This window comes from Clytia hemisphaerica, unplaced genomic scaffold, assembly GCF_902728285.1.
Source record: "Clytia hemisphaerica strain Z4C2 unplaced genomic scaffold, Clytia hemisphaerica genome assembly, whole genome shotgun sequence".
In the NCBI taxonomy this organism is placed as follows: domain Eukaryota; kingdom Metazoa; phylum Cnidaria; class Hydrozoa; order Leptothecata; family Clytiidae; genus Clytia; species Clytia hemisphaerica.
This window is the reverse complement of record NW_027104561.1, coordinates 233,971-254,835: the sequence shown is the minus strand read 5'-3', so window position 1 is coordinate 254,835 and position 20,865 is coordinate 233,971. Positions and strand designations below refer to the sequence as shown.

Here is a 20,865-nt window from a genome sequence, read left to right as displayed (position 1 = left end):
CTTCGGTGGTTTAAGCAATCAACTTTGTCAAAAACACAATCATTTTTTGTGATTGATGGCTGGCTCCTAGAGTGTTTTGACGACTTAAGGACATCTTTAATCGTTAGCATTCACCTCCCATCCTAGCTAGAGATTACGAATGTTTTGATATCGTTCGCTTCCGAGAAAAGAGCAGGGATGCGAAACTAAAAAATGTACAAATGTAGAAAATGACAAATTGGAAAGTTCTTTTTTTGACTTCCTGGTAGAAGGCGATCGAAAAGACGAATACTGCGCCGTCTGTGTCAATTATAACTATCGTCGTAGAGGATATTTTATTGGATGGGAAAAAAATCAATCAAAATTAATGAATGGGTTAATTGATGACATGTCGAAACAAAGTATTTTTCACCCAAATTGGTTTTTAAGTGTTCCAAAAAGAGTTACATCATCGACAATCTTGAATTGGACCAGCAATATAATCAAAAAAATACCAACAATTTGAATAATTACTTCTAAATTATTAGATAAATTCTTTTTATTAACATTGAAAAAATATACAAATAGATTAAATTATTTACAAAAAGTTATCTCAATTCTTTTGTTATATAAACCGAACCCAATAATCTCCCACTTTGTCACTCTATTGATAAAAAAAGACGTTTTATCCAATCACCGCTTGAATGGACGAGTAAGCGAAAAATTATGTTTCTTGGAAGATGGCATCGTAGAGTAACCTGGAAAAAAAAAGAAGGAAAACTCATCAAAGTTTACCATTTAAAGTTATTGTTTTCTCGTCATACGAGGGTAATTTTTTCACCACCTCAGACTTAAACTTGGGAACATGCTTTTTGGACCCTTGATCATGTTAATACTAATGCTTGGGTTATGTTGGGTGCATAATCGTGAGTAGCTCTAAAATTGTTTTAAACTGGATTTGTCCCTGTTTTCGATTAACTGACAAGAAATCCAATCCTTTAAAACTTTTAAGGATCAGGGCAAAGGGTCATACAATGACCATTGTATGGATATTGTTAATAGGGCTATCATTTTTATAAAAACGTGTCACACGATAAAATTCAATCTCAGTCAATTAAAAAAGAACGCTCATTTGGATTCCTTTATGATAAAATGGACTCCAATCTGTATCAATATCGATCTATGCTATGACCCTCGAAATGAGATATCATATAAAACACTGAGAAATTGTGGTTTTTCTTGATCACGTCAGAATTCTAAAAACAATTTAAGGGTTGTAACCACGATGAATTGGTCGTCTCGAGATAACAATTTTAAATGAATTAAAAAGATATCGACAATCTACAGGAATTCAATGAGCTGGCATTTTTTTTTAAATTACTTACTGATATCCAAGATTTTCTTGTAGTCTGCACTGGTTGGCCTGAAAATAAATTGGTAAATTTGTTTCATACATTCTTTCATCATTCGCATCGTAATATAATTAAACTAGAAGCGCTATATTTTACGAGAAAATTGGTGTCTGAAGAAGTCATATATTTACATGATTTTTTTTATAAGAACATAAACATTTTTTGTAGCCTTCGGATTTTTGAGTTTTAAGCCTAAAAATGTTCTTAACATGTTCTTAATTTCACCATTTTGTGAGTATTTTTGGTCATTTTCCTAAGAAATTGGGTGTCTGCGAAGCCTTAAAATGTTTTTGACTTGTTCTTAATATTTTGGCCATCGAAGCCTTATGTTCTTATAAAAAACGTGTACTTTCATTTAACTACGACAGAATATAAAATTCAAAATGACACTATATACAAAAGGGCTTCATATCTTAAACAGAGGCAATAAAGCAACCATCTTACGTTTTAGGGATCTTCATAACATTCATGAAATTGATACATGACGTCACCATAGCATCCATCATGCAAGCCTGTCAAAAAAAAAAGTTGATACAATTTTAAACATCCTGCTCCCTTAATTCAAATCAAGTTTCATGTAAAGAGAGGGGGTTTCACAAGGGTGAAGGGGAAAGGGAGTTCCACAATTCCATCAGCTTTTCTTTATATTCCGCCAAACTGTATAAACAAGAATCATAATTCCACCACCGAAATTTCTTTGAAAATCAGGATTTCTGTCAAAAATCTCGTAAATTTTTCCGTTTTGACATTCCGACCGAGTTTTGGCTAAATTCCAGTTTTTCGGACTATAAAACAGTTTAATTTTTCGTCTCCGTTTTAATTTCTGAAATTCCGTCTAAAAATTAAAATCTTAGAATTCTGCCACTCCACCCAATAAAAATCACCACTCCACCCAAAAAAAGGTACCACTCCACCCAGCAAAAGGCACCTTTCAACCCCTCCGCCAGCCGTGAAACTTTAGAGTCCATTCAAATATTCCCGCCAAAATATGTTTCCTGTGGTAGAGAGTTAGAGAAGTAGATGATGATTTCGTTTGGCTCCTTTAACTTGGCCCGAAAGGACCTAAAATACCACAACAAAGAAAAACCTTGCCAGGCGACTCGCGCCATCAATCACGTCAAAAAAGAGGTCGATCAAGCATTGTGTCTCAATTCAGAACTACCCTTAATCATAAATGTTTGGATGTTGATTAACCCGATTGATAGATAACGAAGGAGGGCCCATACTTAAGCAAAACGATATCCGAGTCTGTGCCACTGGACAGGGTACCCTGTTTGTCTTCGCCACAGGTAGGGTCGCAAAAGCACGAATTTCGAAAATCAATTCCACGTGGGAGCAACGCATACCTGATTTGAAAGGATTTGTATTTGTTCAGAATTTTGTTCTCCATCATGAATGGTATCATACTCAATACAGAAAATATCTTCCCCTTTGCTTTGTTCCTCTTCTTTGTTGCCAACATCTTTGCTTCGAATGAATTCCCATGATAAATCATCGTATGGTAAGTGAATTAATACTTCTTCTTTACTACCGTTGAATAAAGTAATTCCTAACCGATTGATTCCCACTATGACATCCTTTTCACAAGATTTCCAAGGTTTCATTTCGATACCATCTTGGATTGCTGATCCTTTGAAAAATGCACATCTAAAGTAGAAAAGGAATCGTGCTCTTTTAGTTTTCTCGTAATTTGAAGACGGCTGTCACGGCAATGTTTTCCGAAAGTTAAGTAGACCGAATGAAACGCGGGAGATAAAAATTCTCAGAGAGAATCGATAGCTTGAACGCTAATACGAGGGTTTTGAATTAGAGATTTTTTTTTGCTTTGATTTCATGTAATTCGCACGAAACAATATCAAGTAAATAAAACGAGCAGTAAATAAAATTCTTTACAAAATGTTGATAATTTTGCATATATCCAGATATATCCCTTTTCCAAAATTTTTGCAATACAAAAATAAATTCTCCGTTCCAAGCAGGGGATCTGGAATCACGATGACCTAGATTTCATGATGAGATGAAAATAATACAGACTGTACGTCGTGACAAAAAATGTTTGAGAAAAACAATCCTTTGGTTTACAACGTTAAAATGATCGACCATAAAGAGCAATAAATATGGATCATTCAACAGTGATTAGCAATGCCTCAAAAACATCAATCCTCTCTAGTGAAGACAAAAGCCTTTTCTTTCACTAGCCCATTAATAAAAGTAACATTAGCATCATATGAGATCGCTTAAATTTCTTTCGGTCCTACACCTTGTAGGTGCCATATCGCCCTATTTTTTATTCCATTCGAAAAGGTCTATTGAAATGATACTTACCCATAAAACGAAAGGCTGCGACAATATTTCAAGAATTCCAGTTGGCATGACAACGAATCATGTGACTTGTTAGTGGCACGTTCGTATTGCTGTAAGAGATGCTGCTCGCTGCTCGATTGTCGAAGAAGTTGCAAGAATTTATTGCTTCCGATGGCGTAATATGGTAAATATTCTGATAGTGTTTTTCTGGAATATCATAATGTGGTTGAAAATTACTAGGAGTGTCAGGACAACCAAATATCGTTCCATTATTATGAACAATTACCACTGCTATTAAAAGCACTAGATGGTCGGAAATTTGCTGATATTTTAAGAAAAATTAACGATCTTTGGTTATACTTGCAAACATAAAGGAACCGCATTGATTGACGAATTACGAATAAATTCAGGTAGAAGCCCAAGTTTCACAATATATAAATAAATAGTGAAGGTCATTATAGACATCTTATGCGATTGACAAACAGAAACTCACTTGAAAAACCCTGCTTTGTGTACTTCTGCATTATAAGGACCTAGCTTCACTCTAGCGATCATTCCTGCTAAGATTTCGGCATCGGGAATCGGGATTGGATAACGTGTCGTCAAAATGTTGTGTTTAGCCTGTAAAGGAAAAATGCAAGTAAATTTTAAGAAGTTGTCCGTGGAAAATAAGAATCCGACCAGGGATGATCAGGTTGATCTAGTGCCTTGTCAAAACTATCGAGTTCCCAACATTTTGATAGCCCAAGATAGCAACATACTTGACGTGTTTTTTTTTAATATGTCAAAAAATTCTCCCGGAGTTGGGTTTTCTTCACCACATCGCAGGTTTGATCTTCGGTGAGCTGTCAATGATCGTGTGTAAACTATCGATGATTGAGAAGCTGAGGATTACAGTAGATTCTCCATGAATCAATCTTCTCGATAACAACAAGCACCTTTTTGTCCCTTCATGGGACATTTTATGGAGCCATCCATATACTACGTACACAGTGAAAAGGTTTATTGTGCAAAATAATATGATATGTTCTTTGGGTACAAGGGGGGAGGAGTGTCAAATATTTGGAAACATTTTGCGCACGTACTATACGGATGACCCCCATCTCAAATGTTGAGTTGTCTGTGAGCATTTTCTTTCCTGCTTTTTAAAAAGATCAGGTGAATGACTTCATCTTTCAATAAGAGAAACATGAGAGAGAACTCATACCTCTTGGAAAAGTCTTTGGATGACCAGTTTGTGACTTTGTTTTTCTTCATCAGCCAAAGATAAAAATGAATTCCGTTGAAAGACAAGAACTGGCTCGTCTGGAAAAGAAATTCAAGTGTGACGAATAAGTTTTTGAAGATGTCATGAGCTTTTCCAGATAAAAGTGGAAAATGTTATAATTCTAGCACCAATTGATAGATTTTTTCTCTTTTAGAAACAAATACAAAAACTTAGATTTGACAGAGTTTGTAGAGTGGCCTTTGTTGAAAGGTTGGGATCCTCCTCTTTTTGAAAGTGGGGTTCATATTTTGGAGGATTTGTCATATATTTCTTGGGTCGAAAACTATCAGTTTTTAGCCAATTTTCGATAACTTAAAATGAGGTGTAGGTGTAGGTTGCTATGGATACCTGATGATCTGTCATCTTCGTCTTTACAAAATGAAAATTCTTCCAATAATTCAGACCATTGTTTCCGTAGTAAGAATGGGATGTGGTGATCTTTCAGTTGAATTTCTAAACAATGAAACAAGAAGAAAAGGGTGATTGACTGTTGTGTATTGAACGTTCAAGGGTAGGGTTTGGTAAATAATGGCCTTACATTAATAATCATTAATAAAACATTAAGGAAGGTTTGACGACCCCATAATGGTCAAACCATCAAAGAAAAACACCTGCTAATTAAGAGAATTTCGATGAAAGACAGATCAAAACTAATTCTTTAACTTTTCAGGGGGAGGGATAATGTAAATTGATTGATAGATCTAAATATCGTTTAAACAATCACGTCTGGAGAGTCAATAAAAACTCGAATCAAAGCAATCAGATTGTTGGATCGTTTAAATGATGATCTTTAGAAGCTATTGTTTTCATATATTGAAATTGATTGTTGATTTGACCAAAAAGCAGGCCGACAATCAATACAAATATTTAAATCTTGTACTTGTGTTTTTAAAACAACGTCAAAATATCTTGGAATTCCCAGGCCTTTTTCTGCCTTCTTTCTTAGCTATTTAGGTTTGAAGATATAAAGCAATGTTGCAACTGAGGTTTGTGAGTATGTAAAGAAATCTCGAGAATGATGGGTAATTTAACCAAAAAACACCTCTTTCTATCAAAACGGTATTGTATCTCAACTGGATGGATGGGCGTTTATTTAATTTTTTTGATTTTAGGAGGGGGTTTATTCGAGGGGGCGTTTAAAAGAAGGGGGAGTTTATTGAATTATTTTAGTCTAAAGTCGAATATTTGGAGCAAACACATCCTTTGTTTTAGTTCTTTATCAGGATTTTAGTGCAAAATTTCTTTGGTTCAACGATTAAAATTGCATCGAAAACTACTCTGGTTACAAGAAATGACTAAAATCTTCCTTTTCAAACCCAATCAACGCTGGTATTGAAGTATTTAAAGTCACAAGTTTCTAATAAACGCCCCTCCTCATTCGAAGGGGGCGTTTATTTGAGGGGGCGAATATTAAATAATTTTCCTTTTAGGAGGGGCGTTTATTCGAGGGGGCGTTTAAAAGAAGGGGGCGTTAATTCGAAGTAATACGGTATGATCAGGATTTTCTTGATACAACAACCTCCTTTAAGTCCACAAAGACAGACCAAAGTCTCTGAATCTTTGAATTCTTATAAAAACATTTTTTCTTGTAAAGAAGTGTATCCATTTTCAAAACATATCTTGGTTGATGGAAAAGGAAGTTTCATTCTCGCTTTCATGTGTAAATAAAAAACACGTTAACAAAAGAGAGGCTTACCTAAATAAGGGGAGATGAACCACAAGGCAAAGACGTGAGAAGAGGTTTTGGGTATGGATAGTATCTCCATCATCATCATTTTGATTTCACCTGCCGTTGTTATTTTCCCTCTCTCCAACAATAGTAGATGGCCTTCACCTTCTTTGAGAAACACTGCAACGTTCATTGCTGTAAAATAGATAAATTAAAATTATACATTTTAAAGTTAAAAAAAACATGCTAAGAATGAAAATTTGCTCTGGGGTTTCGAATAAAATGATAAAAGAAAGCAAGACCCACATTCTAAAACTATTAAAACACAATTTCGCCATTTTGAAAAGTATTACCTTTGACTGAAATCTTCTTTTCGAGCTTTTTTTTGCTCTGAACATTTGATACCGATGAATGTCTCATTTTGAAGTCAATTTTTTTCTCTCAAATCTCTTTTAAGATAATCAGAAAACCTTTAGGTATACTGTATACTGTAATAACATCAAAAGTTAAAGCCCTTTCCACAAGAAAGTAATTCATTTCTCCCAAACTCAAGATAAGAAGTAAGTGATAACATAACCACAAAAACAAGTAAAACACGGAAAAGGAAAAGAAAGTCCGAAAAGGAACGTCGCCGTCACACGTCTTTCCTTGCAAAAACATGACATCAGGAAACGTCAACACACCAAAATGATGACGAAGTGACGAAAACAAATATATACAAAGTCAGCAATTTTCACTTTCACTCAAAACACAGCACTGTATCTCTTTAAAGCGTTATCTTAAAAAATGATGGGCGAGTTTATCGTTGAGGTACTTTCCTCCTCTTTTTCCTCGAAAAGCCGTTTGAACAAAATATGGTAGAAGATTTTCTCCTCCCCTTCTTCTCTTTAAAACCTCATCAAGACCTTGACTTCCAATATTTTCACAGCAAGACTTTCTGACTTCCAAGGGAGAAACGACACACCATAAGCCATATTTAGAGAGGAATTCTCTCTTCGCTAAAGTAGATGGAGCAAATAACAATCTCTCCTCACTCACAGCTCAAACATAAACAACAATAAACTCAAAACAAAAATCTCGAAAGTTGTGAACATTTTTCAGTTTACTCTTTACACTCAAGAGCTTGACAACAGCGAATTTTACACTAAAACTTCTCTGAAAAAATCAAGTAAAGCAAGACTTCATTTTGTTTTAAAACATTTTCGCACCAAACTCCGTTAGTAGCTCTTTCAATTTTCTTGTAAAGCTCAATAACGACTCAAAAGTCCTTCACATTAACTATACATTGTTATTGAAAGACTTTTAGTCACATAATTCATCTAGAAGTGCCTCATATCCTTTCAACTTGATCTGTTTAAACACTTAACATTATCGAAAACATAATAAAAGTTTCATAAAGCTTCACGCCTCATAGCAAAGGAAAGTTTGCCAATTCGTTTTCAAAACTCAATTTCTTGTTGAAAGCAAAACAAGACATTATAATATCCGAAGAAGTTGAACAATCATGCGGTAATGAGTTTCTAATTGCTTTCATCTCCTTAATGACCTTATGATGCAAGAGACCAAGGTGACCTAATGACAAGAACACGCAACCCTACTCTTAACTTTCACAAAGCATTTGATCAAACTTGTCATTTTCGTAGCTTTCTAATGATGTCATCTCTCTCTATCTCTTTTATATTCATAAAGTTCATAAATATACACTTTTAGGTATTAGGAGACCCCATTTATAGCCCCCCATTAGCTCAATCGTGGTTTTTTGTTACAAAAGGAGATGAGTTGAGTTTAATATAGAAAGTGACATTAGTGAAGTTAAGTATACTAGAATAATCACGACAACGACAAACGGAAGATGCTATGAGCTAGTGAGTTTTAACCAATCAGGTTTTAAGTATACAGATACACCTATGTAAGAAATCCTTCATTCGCTGTCGTGATTATCAGCATATAACCGCATCTCAATTTGACGGATAATGACTTACGTTTGGGCGTTCCTTTACTGGAGGGCGTCAATAAATCTTGTTGTTGTTGCCATTGATGGCGTTGCATATTATGTTTAGCTGCTGCATCTACCTTCAATGTTAATTTCAATCCTTTCTTATTTGGTTTGCTGGTCTCTGGTTGTTCCCCATCTTTTGAAGGGAGTGGTTCTACTACATCCAACCCCTCTCCATCATCATCAACATCTTGATGTTTTCTTATTTCACCTTCACCCATGATTTGTGGTTCAATCTGTGAGGTTGCTACTGCAGCTATAAAACAAAACAAGTTTTAATAAGTTTAACTACAGTATTGAGTGTCAGCTATATATCAACCCATTAGACAGCGAGCCTATAACATACCTACAGGTTTCGTAACAATAAAGAGTTGTGTTAATAAAGTGCATTCAAAGATGAGATGAATTCAAATCAATAAAAAAAGAATAAGTGATATTTGATCTACAGTAGCAGTCTGTCATACAGTCATATATAGATTGTGTTGGCCAGTGTCAGGTTCGGTTTATTTAATACAGTCAACAAGTCAAAAAAAAGAGTTTGTTTACCAATTCGTAAGCCGTAACTTCGTCGCGCTGAAAAACAAAATTACGTGCACTTGTCACATGCAGTCACAAACAACAACAAATCGTCAAAATATAAGGTTTTGTTCTTTTAAAACACTGTGATGGTCTCTCGTAGTTAGCTATTTTTACAAACGTGTATTTTCATAAAGACTTAACTTGGTCGAAATCTTATTTATATAACGTTATCGACTTTGCAAAAATTCTGTGTGTGGACGTGATAGAAAATGAGAGAGTTCCCTTCCCCTTTTCTCCTCATCATCAAAACCAGAAGGTTTTCTTTACTTTGTAGACGTATTTCATCTGCTTTTAAAATACTCCCACTTTATCTTTCTATCTGTATGTCTGTTATTACATTTGGAGTATAAAAAATCTGAAAGATAGGAGGAATATAAAAAAACCACCTCTCTTTCTATCAATGACGTCAAAAAAAATGATGTAATCTCATTTTTATTGAGCCCGTCATAAAACGATTTCGAAATCTAGAAATGGGAGAAGGATGGGGAGAATTTTATACCGTTAAGTGAATAGCCCTGATCTTCTTCAATCGAGACTATTTTCATGACTTTCATATAACTTTTGAACACTGCCATATGAGTAAAATGCTTCTCCATTTTTCACTTCAAACTAAACCCCCTTTTGCGGTTATCTACCAGATAACTTGTTTCACAAATAACTCTAGTAAAACTAAATCTATGTACTGCAATGCTAAATAATATTTGAATTATTGAACAATGTAATCTTCATTTTTAGCCTTTCAATAACAAGTATTTTTTGCATATTTCATGTTGTTTTCGAATAATCCATGTAATATTGACAGCTTAAAAGCAAATAACATTATATCGAGTTTTGCTCTTCCACTACTAGTTCTACTCCATAAGTTAAAGAAATCTGATCTTCCTGGCTACTCGGAAGAGAAAAACAGGTAAAAAAATAAAGTAACACAATTTCCCCGACAACGGTCGAAAGTTGATCAGATGATATGAAAAATGTATACTCAAGGTTATAACCAATTCAAAGGGCTAATAGTGAGAGATCTCAAAGAATGAAAATGACAGAATTCCTGAGGTCCATTCATAGGTCAATTTTCTCTATAACTCAAGAAATCTTAGTCTATACAAACTCTCAAAACTAGAATCTACTTGAATATTCCTAATATGGATAGCCCACTGTCATAATATTAAATAATGTCAATAATACTTTCGTCCTTGGTTCTGAGATCAACTTACAGCTGGTTTGAGGTTGCTGGTTATCATCTTCCAAAAGGTGTTGACTTTCATCCAGTTGTCCTTCCATTTGGTATCTAACTGCACTCTGCTAACACAACTTCAAAATATGATTGATCGTACGTGATGGATTCGATGTCTAATTCATCTCATCTGAAATCAATAAAAATAAGAATCGGTACAGTAATCAAATCCAAGAATAAACACCACTCGAGAATCAGTTTTTTGAAAACATACTTTTAGAAAAAACTATCTTGGTTTTTACAATAAGAATCTATAACCAATTCCCAACATTTTGAATTCGTTGATTCATGGTACCGATTATTGTGATAGTAGATGAGCTGTATATTATAGTATGTGAAAACTCACACTAGCATACACTCAAAACGTAAATACGAGATAACTATTTAACATTCACTACATGTCTTTCTATCTATTTCTAAGAAAGTATTCTACAGTACATACACATTAAAACACTCAAACTTATTCGATCATATTAAGTGAAAGCGCATCATTCATAAATACACAGTGTGACAAAAGAGAATTCAATTAAATACATTTCTTAAAAGGATATTTATAAAGTTGATGTCCTTTCATTAGAGACTTTGAGCTCGGATGACATTAATGATAAGCTTTGTGTCGCTTATTTCCCTCCTTTTGTCAGATGAAGTTCTGTATATAACCACTACTAGAGATATTTTTATTACGAGATGAAAAATAGTATTAATCAGTCGAATATTCTGTGAGATACAAAGATTAATTTGGGATGGTCTTGTACACTAAATAAAAGTAAAATTAATTTTCACTCTTTATATTTCATCTCATCAAAAATTTATTGCGAATCAGTGTGTCCCCAAACAATTTTCATTTTATTTTTTGTCCCAAAATAAAAATTGAAAGGAGAAAACCATACTGTGAAAAATTTGAAAGAAATGGAAATATTCATTCTAGATTTGAAAATCTAATTTATCTCCTGTAATAATATCTGTGTTAGAAATTAAGGTTTTCATTTTTGTAAAAATATCTCATGCTATTAGGTGATTGGAACAGGTCATTATCACATAATATTATCAATTATGATTTTCTAAATATAGGAAATGGCTCATTAAAATTTTGGTAAAGCCATTAAGGAAATGCAAACATCTCAAATATCCCATGAAACGACCTACCATTCTCATTATCAGACCACAAAATGATATTGACAAATCGTTTTTCTTTCGCTTGTGAATTCGAATCAAAATGAAGGTATCATACAAAAAATAAACCACGCCCATCCACAGATACCCTTTATGATTAAAGATTTTGAAAAGCCATTATGTTGCAAAGTTTTTGTGTTTTATAAAGCTCAACCATTCCATTGCCTTCCTTTAAAACAACTAATTACAAAAATTAACAGCACTTAATGAAAATTTCCATCCAACTTCCTATGGGGATAGAAATTCTATTGTTCCCAGGTCAAAAAATCCAGTGGTTTCAATTTTGTTCATTAAGCACCAAAGAGCATCCAACTATATATCCAAGATGTACACACTTAAGCTAAGGCTGCACTGATAGGTTTTTCAGGCGGCTGCGATGCAATTGTTGCTGTCTAGCCATCTAAAAAAAGGAACCAGGAAAAACTTTAAAAAAACACTCGAATAGCGCTCCGCATCGCATACGTCATATAATCATTACTTTTCACTTTTTTTGACATTTGTACGAGTTGCAATCCCACAATTCAACGCGGCTCAATTAAAGATACGTGCTAGCTGTAATATATCTTTTGTCAAATGATGCAATTAACGTGCAAAAGAGATTAGCGCAAAGGTTGATGGGATTGGAACTCGTACAAACACATCGAGAGTAATGAATGATTATGTCAGAAATAGAATCTATTTTTTAGATTCAGCGCAGTGCGCTATTACAAAACATTCGAACTACAAAACATTCGAACTACAAAACATTCGATTTTCTCAAAACATTCGATTTTCGAAGGTCTGACGTTTGAATGAGGTAATAAGATTGGAATGTCAGATAGCTCGTCAAAAAAATTGCAGATTCTTCTGCAACAAAATCAGTTCAAACTGATTTTGTAGCAGACACTTGCAACTTGTTCTGCAATATTTTTATTGCGTTGCAGAGCAATTGCAGAAAAAATTGACGTGCTACATTTTGCAATTTCTCGTGCGCTTGCAATGCAACGCTAATTGCATTGCAGCTGCTTGAAAAAACTATCAGTGTAGCCTTAGCTTTATAGTAATACGGTAATAATATGATTTGTGATTTTTGTGTTTTTGGCTTATCAAAATAAAGGCAATGAATAACAAAGATAAGTCAAATAGACTATACCTTCAAGACTAATTAGCTGTCCACGTCCTAAACAAAGAGAGAGTTACCCCTAAAAGTTCATCTATTACTGATAATGGATGGGTTAATTCAAATTCTATTCTTGTTTTACTTTAAAAGAAATGGTAGGGCAGGGTCAAGGGATGAGACTGTCAAAACCTTGTTAGTATTCTCAAATCACTCAATTCGTTTCTTCAGAACCTTTGCAATGGAAACAAAGGATTGAATAATAAATAAATTTTTAAATTATGTTATTTGATGTTTGGTGTGATTAATTTCTGTTTTCCCCTGTGACTTGTTCCTTGAGTTCACTGATAATTCTCTTCAGTTAAACTATTGGGTGTTCTTTCATATTACAGCAATTGAAAAGTCAGTTTGATATTTTCATCAGTTGTTTATAATGTCACGCTATCCAAATGCCTACCCCATTATGTCAGAATGTTGTCAGTTTATTTCGAGGAAACTTTCTCATAACATGGTAATACTTAAACATCCCTGTCTCATACGATGGAGTAGATGTAGTATTGGACATAAGGCACTCTTATTTTACAGCGACGTTGGTTGTTGTTTTGTTGACATTATATTAGACAAATTTACAGTACTTCTACCGTAAACTACCTGCATAAGAATAATTCGGAGGGTTGCTGTAAAACCTTGAGCCAATCCATGGGGTACTCCATTGGTGTACCTATTGGCATACCCAAAAATGATTTACAGACCAGAATAGAAAACTCTTGTTTGTTTAGTTTACAAACCAAAAATGAAACGCACAATTGTTCAGAGTGTAAGGGCTTCATGTGCCATTGCTCTAAAAGCACTATCTGAGAGAGCTCATTAGCTTCTGATTACATTTAAATTCATATCGGCTTCTACTATGGTATCACATTGAGTATAGCTTTATTCTTTAGTGAATTTGTCTTTAGGCGAGACAAATTTGATTAGTTGTTTTGCCGGCCCGACCAGCCCTGAAATTCCAAAAATTAAAGTAAAAATTAAATTTATTTTGGTAGAACATTTTTATTTTCATTGCTTCTACAGATTCCCAAATTTTCAAATATTTTGTTAGTTTTTCCAATTTTATGTTCAATTTTTAATTTTATCCATGAATTCGATCTTTGCATGTCTTTTTATTTTCTATTTTACATTTTTTTGTAGATGTAGTAGTTTTTGCTGTCTTTTTAGGAAATTTTATAGGTGAAATTCTAATTTCATTTTTATTTTTACCGATCGACCAATCTTCTTTGTATTGCATGTCACTTTGTCATGAAAATGACAATACACATTTCCCTTAATTTGTAAAATTTGCGCACATATTTTGTTGTTTTCCATGGTTTGGTCTCCGAAGATAAATAAATGAACCTTTCTTTGCCTGTGTTTCTTGAGCTTTTTTTAAGTTCTATCAAACAGAATCCACTCAAATTTTTCCTTTTTATTTAAAATGTACCACCATGAAAGTTCTTCCCCAAAAAATGATGGTATGGTATCAAAAGTTAGAAGTTGAAAACCCAGGGGAAAACCAAGGGGAAAACCCAGGGGAAAACCCAGATTCCCTAACCAGTTGCAGGCAAATTCACGTTTGATTACCTCCTAGAAAATTTTATACACAAACGTGGAGTACACGTGTTTCCCCACGCAATTTCTGAGAAGTTGGAATTGCGGGAAAGGTGTATTATTCTATTGGGTTAAGCTTATCACTCTTTAAAAGCAACACCTCTGAGTAGTTACGAGTTTCTGATTGGTACGTTTTTATTATCCAATCACACTATCAACATCACATTTATTATGTTTTTCTCTTGTTAGGCATTATATTTTATTATTCTGGCAATATTTTTGTCAAATGTCAACAAGATGTTAGCATTTGCCAAACAAGGAATGAATTGGCTGTAATAAAAATTATGCATCGTTAGAATTGTCACAAACTTTTAACAAACTTGTTTTTCAAAATTAACCAGCACATTTTTTATCGTTCTCCTTCTTCATTGTCAATGAAACAATCAAAGTCTACTGAAGGTAGATTGATTACAATTATGTTTGATAAGTTTGATTGCGATTAAATTAAATTTGATCACTTCTTTAGAGCTTTTTTAGCGTGGACGGACAAGCGTGTAAGTACGGTACAAGAGTGAATAAAATCGAATACAATTGAATCAATTGAATGTAATCAATCATAATCTTTACAATCAAATCCTGGGTAATATTCGATTGTGATTCAATTGCGTTCGACAATCAATTGTAATCATTTGATTGTGTTCGACTGCATTCACTTGATTCGTTGTTCGATTCCTTTTATTGACACCGTCCAGATATGAGGATTTCCGTCATTTCCCTATAATTGCAATTCTTCATGCCCCCCCCAGCGGTTTGCGTGAATGGGCTTTTTTGGTTGCGTGAATGCGTGAAAATCGAAAAAAATTGCGTGAATGCGTGAATTGAAAAAACTTGCGTGAACGTGAAAATCCATATTTCTATTGCGTGAATGCGTGAATCTGCCCTGTTTTTTGCGTGAACGCGTGAATTTTTCCTTTTCACAGTTTGTAGAAAACCCCAAGGTGCGCACCTATCCCAAATTCAAGGGATGCCAGGTGAAGGTGCACAAAAAAATCAGCAAATTTCAAATTCTCTATTTTATAAAACGATTCACCTTAAATTTCCAGATTTTTTCGCTCGGGCTCGAATCTTAAATAACTCTAATTTGCCCCCTTGAAAGTGTTTTTTTAAGATAAAACCATGGTTATGCATGATGAGTGATCCAGGGCCAGGGCCAGAGCCACTGGGGGCAGGAGGCGGCCATGACTTCACCACGTTTTTGCAAATAAAAAGAAACTTATTTCAAAGAAATTTTACCCATGATGTAGACTTTCGATAACCTGCTTTCTTGGCAAAATTAGTCTGAAATGGAGTCGTATTTTTAAGCACATCAGAGGGTTAAAATAGAAATTTTCTCCTGTCGGCGCAAAACATGGTTGCGCCTCCTTAGTCACTATGTTTTCCGCCCCTCTTTGTTAGGAAATTAATTCGCAAGCCCTGATAAAACCTTCCTTTTTAAATTTTTTTTACCTCATTTTACAAGCTATCAAGCGATCATACCTTGCCTCTAACAAATTTAGACTACATTCATTTTCAATGATGGTGTTAAAGAGAGCATTTTTAGCCAATGGTTGCGCTTCCTTACCCCTGAGCTAAGCATCATGGTGTCATACCCGAGTTTGTTTAACCTATTCTTGACAATGCTTAAGCTATTTTTTATACAAAAATTCGCCTGCGGCGCATATCTTTTCACTTACTATTGCGACACGTTAACTGCAGAAGCTTCACCTTTTCCAAACAATCGTGACAAATTTAGACTACATTCATTTTCAATGATGGTGTTAAAGAGAGCATTTTTAGCCAACGCGAGTGACAGAAATGCAAAAATTTCCTCTCTGCGTAAACCATGGTTGCGCCTCCATCCTTACCCCTGAGCTAAGCATCATGGTGTCATACTCGAGTTTGTTTGACCTATTCTTGACAATGCTTAAGCTATTTTTTATACAAAAATTCGCCTGCGGCGCATATCTTTTCAAAAAATTGGGTTTGCGTGAATTTCGAGAAATATTGACATCTGCGATAAAAACAGAAGTGGTCTCTTCTTACTGACTGCTTGCAGCGCTCCTTTGCAGATTGTTTATTAAGTTTCCACCAATGAGATTGTTGTACTTTTTGGCACCCCTGGTCTCTTCTACTGATTGCCTTGCAGCGCTCCTTTGCGGATTGTTCATTAAATTGGGCGGGCCATTCCAGAATTTGTCTGTAACAGGGGGGGCGGACGGCACAGGATTTCTGAGGGCAAAATTTTTCACCAAAATTCAAAATTTCCAAGGCGAGAGAAGAAACGTATGAATTTCCAAGGCAATTGAATTAAAAAAGGAAAAAAAGAGTGGAATTTCCAACGCATTGTGCAAAAGTACATGGATTTTCATCGGAATTTCTGACCACCACTGGAAAAGAAAAATTATTTCCGAGGCTAGAAAAAATTAAAAAATGCACATCGTCCGACTGGGGGTAACAAAAATTTTCTTCGATGGCCAATTTCCACCAATATGAGATAGATTGTTGTACTTTTTGGCACCCCTGGATTCTCAGACCCTTGCACGATGTGCGGCTGTAAAAACTCACCCTTCATAACACCTTTTTTATTTGTTTCAATCTGTGATACTAAGGTGTAGACTATTTCTTATCTTCAATTCTCTGAGAAGGCGGGAATTTGATGCAAGCAAGACTCAAGAGAAGAGTTAGTTATTAATCGTGAACAAAGTGCCGTAAAAAATCATTGAATAAAAAGAAGAACTTAAAATCTTAAATTTTTGAAGACATTGAATTGCAGATCTGATATCTATAGAGAATGTTTATTTCACTAAAGATTGCCATCCTGGTGACCTGGATGGCATTAAACTTTGAGTAGGAAATATTATACTTTAAAACTCGTTCATTTTCTTTTTTATACTCAAACAATACAATACAAGACACCAGACAGTCAGAACCACTACATAGAAATGGCAACTATTGCCTTAACGGGAAATATTTCCCGAACGGGAAGGTAAAAAACTTCCCGAAATGGATAGAGTTTCCGAATCAGGAAGTTAACCAGTTTCCCGATCGGGAATGTGACCTCTGCGCACTCGGGAAATGGTCATGGAAGGTAAATAACTGATGCTTATTGTAAAAGAAGGTAAATAAAAACCTTTCACTGGGTACTTAAGAGATCCACCGGGTAATCGCTTCTTAATTCTACTTTCCCCATTCCCAATTAAAAACTTCCCTATTTGGAAACTTCTTCTCGATCGGGAAACAAAAATCTGCTTTGTTTACAAAAATTCAACTTCCCGTTCGGGAACAAAGAAAAGTCCTGACCAAAACGGGAAACAGAAAAGAAATTTTCAATCTGGAAACAGTTTCCTTTTGGGTTATTTTCACCTTCCCATTCGGGAAATATTTCCCGTTAAGGCAATAGTCAGTATAGACTTAAACTTGTATATCAAGATTACGGGATTTCGAGTACGGGCCAGTTTCATTTTCGATTTCAAGCCAACATATCAAAGGGTGCTCGACCATAGTTATAGGGGTTTATGCAAAAAACCAAACATAGAAAATTTTCCAAATCCCTCATTTCAATTAAAACAATGAAAAATGAAACTTTTCTATGTTTCATATTTTTGCACTATTAGGGTAGATCGTCAAATGGCAAAGTCAAAAAATTCAAAGTGTAATCAGCATTCCCCAGGGGGGTCTTTGATTCACACTAAAGCAAAAAATGAGTAAAAATGGCATTTTCTGCCCATTTTAAGACTATAAAAGGCCAGGAAAGGGTCAAAATGGTTTCTAAATGGTGTCTTGTACTAATATTCAACACAAAAAGACAAAATAACCCCAGCGAGATGGCTCAATGTTTCAATTTCAGGCTGAAAAGGCTGATTTTCTCCGATTCTGGGTAGCAAAATGCATGAAAGCAGCATTTTTGAGGACCCACAACTTTTAAACTTTTTAAGGTACACACTTGAGATTTTCAGCAATGAAACACTTCAGAGAAAGCTCCAGGAAAAATCAAACTTGAGTTTTCAAAAATTTCCTATAAATCCATAATGGCGCCCTAGAAATTGAGTTTTCATGCTAAATGCCAATATTTCAAACTAAAACTTGGTTTTCTTGGGCTAAAATCTCTAAAATGATTTCAAATGATGTCCTGAAATCTTTGGATCTTGGAAGTATTCTGAAAATACTCTGGGAGAATCTAAATGGTTTGGGTCAGAAATTTGCCCTAGTCTGCCATTATGGCATTGCATTTCCAACTAAAACGCGATATTTAGAGTAAAAGTCTAATTTTCTCAGGCTAAAATCTCAAAAATGGTTTCAAATGGTGTCCTGAAATCTTTTGGTGTTGAAAGTATTCTGGATATACTCTGGCAGAACCAAAATGGTTTGGGTTAGAAATTTGCCAAAGTCTGCCATTATGGAATTGCATTTCCCACTAAAACGCAATATTTAGAGCTAAACTCTAATTTTCTCAGGCTGAAATCTCAAAAGTGGTTTCAAATAGGGTCCTGAAATCTTTTGGTTTTGAAAGTATTCTGGAAATACTCTGGGAAAACCAAAATGGTTTGGGTCATAAATTTGCCAAAGTCTGCCATTATGGAATTGTATTTCATTCTAAAACACAATGTTTTGAGTAAGCTTGAGTGTTCTTCCTAAAGAAATAAAATTCATAATGGCAGACTTTGGCATATATATCTCCATTGTGAACCACTGTGATTTTCCTTGATTGTTCCCAGAATACTTTCAACACCAAAAGATTTCAGGACCCTATTTGAAACCATTTTTGAGATTTAAGCCTGAGAAAATTAGACTTTTACTATAAATATCACGTTTTAGTAGGAAATGCAATACCATATTGGCAGACTTAGGCAAATTTCAAACCCAAACCATTTTGGTTCTCCCAGAGTATATCCAGAATACTTTCAACACCAAATAATTTCAGGACCCTATTTGAAACCATTTTTGAGATTTTAGCCTGAGAAGATCAGACTTTAACTCTAAATATCGCGTTTTAATGGGAAATGCAATACCATAATGGCAGACTTGGGCAAATTTCTGACCCAAACCATTTTGTTTCTCCCAGAGTATTTTCAGAATACTTTCAACACCAAAAGATTTCAGGACACTATTTGAAACCATTTTTGAGATTTTAGCCTGAGAAAATTAGACTTTAACTCTAAATGTTGCGTTTTAAGTGGAAATGCAATTCCATAATGGCGAACTTTGGTAAATTTCTAACCCAAACCATTTTGATTCTCCCAGAGTTTTTCCAGAATACTTTCAGCACCCAAAGTTTCAGGACACCATTTGAAACCATTTTTGAGATTTTAGCCCAAGAAAACCAAGTTTTAGCTTGAAATATTGGCATATAGCATGAAAACTCAATTTCTAGGGCGCCATTATGGATTTATAGGAAATTTTTGAAAACTCAAGTTTGATTTTACCTGGAGCTTTCTCTGAAGTGTTTAATTACTGAAAATTTCGAGTGTGTACCTTAAAAAGTTTAAAAGTTGTGGGTCCTCAAAAATTCTGCTTTCATGTATTTTGCTACCCAGAATCGGAGAAAATCAGCCTTTTTAGCTTGAAATTGAAACATTGAGCGATCTCGCTGGGGTTATTTTGTCTTTTTATGTTGTATATTAGTACAAGACACCATTTAGAAACCATTTTGACCCTTTACTGGGCTTTCATAGTCTTTAAATGTGCAAAAAATGCCATTTTACTCATTTTTTGCTTAAGTGCGAATCAAAGACCCCCCTGGGGAATGCTGGATTTTTGACCTAGGAGGTTAAAAATTGCGCAAAATGTCTTACAATAGATTAAATTTTCACAAAAAAATATTACACTTTGAATTTTTTGACATCATGCTAAAAATGGTAGTTGACGATCTACCCTAGCACTATTCTTTAAAATGAAAATATTTAAGATTTTAAGTTCTTCTTTTATTCAATGATTTTTTTCGGCACTTTGTTGACAATCTAACTCTCACGTCAAATTCCCGCTTTCTTCAGTGCAGTAAATTGAAGATGAGAAAAAACCTAAGCCACGAATCACAGATTGAAACAAATATATGAAGGGTGGGATTTTACAGCCGCCCGTCGTGCAAGGCACTGCTGCTGAGAGGCCATGGGTGCCAAAAAGAAGGGCTGTTTGAAATGGGGCAACCTCATTGGTGGAAATTTGATAAACAGCTGCGAAGGAGCGCCGGTGGAAGCAATGGCACTGCTGTTATGGTGTCGATTCCAGTCAAGCCATATTTTATCATTCTACAGAAATCCCCGCTTGAAAAATCAAAACATTGATACGTGGTCGAGTTTACTAAACTTTGCCGAATTAAAACGCGCGAAAATATCATATGACATATGACCTTCCGTTTATTCCGATCATGATTCTGATCACGTGATATAGCTTGATGTTTTGACTTTTTTAAACCAATGAAATCATTTGTTTATACCGCACTAAAGGCCTTTCTAGATTACCGCGCAAATAAAACCGGGGGTCAACATGAACTTTAAAGCCTGCTGCGGGAAAGGGAAATGGTTTTGAAGAACCAAATATATACAGAAAGGTTTTAATAT

At 34.8% G+C, this 20,865-nt stretch overlaps 1 protein-coding gene across 2 annotated transcripts; it reads right to left on the bottom strand.

Annotated features, from left to right (window-relative positions):
* Positions 1–488: 488 nt before the first annotated feature.
* Positions 489–10,809, bottom strand: LOC136823218 (FERM domain-containing protein 8-like). 2 transcript variants are annotated; one of them, XM_067079391.1, is made up of 12 exons: positions 10,397–10,809; positions 9,153–9,179; positions 8,593–8,862; positions 6,638–6,805; positions 5,290–5,394; positions 4,882–4,979; positions 4,168–4,295; positions 3,696–3,881; positions 2,717–3,017; positions 1,815–1,882; positions 1,344–1,381; positions 489–716 (listed from the first exon to the last, which is right to left on the bottom strand). In XM_067079391.1, the coding sequence occupies exons 1-12, from the start codon at positions 10,461–10,463 to the stop codon at positions 652–654; spliced, it is 1,521 nt and encodes a 506-aa protein (XP_066935492.1). In that variant the 5' UTR covers positions 10,464–10,809; the 3' UTR covers positions 489–651. The 2 variants fall into 2 exon arrangements, with proteins under 2 accessions (XP_066935492.1, XP_066935493.1); XM_067079392.1 differs by lacking the exons at positions 8,593–8,862; positions 9,153–9,179; positions 10,397–10,809 and adding an exon at positions 6,964–7,154.
* Positions 10,810–20,865: the final 10,056 nt, after the last annotated feature.

Coding starts and splice junctions, on each gene's coding strand:
- LOC136823218 (XM_067079391.1), bottom strand. CDS start 10,463: ATGGAAGGACAACTGGATGAAAGTCAACACCTTTTGGAAGATGATAAC. Junction 8,863..9,152: donor AAGTTACGGCTTACGAATTG/GTAAACAAACTC, acceptor TTTGTTTTATAG/CTGCAGTAGCAACCTCACAG. Junction 3,882..4,167: donor CACAAAGCAGGGTTTTTCAA/GTGAGTTTCTGT, acceptor ATGATATTCCAG/AAAAACACTATCAGAATATT.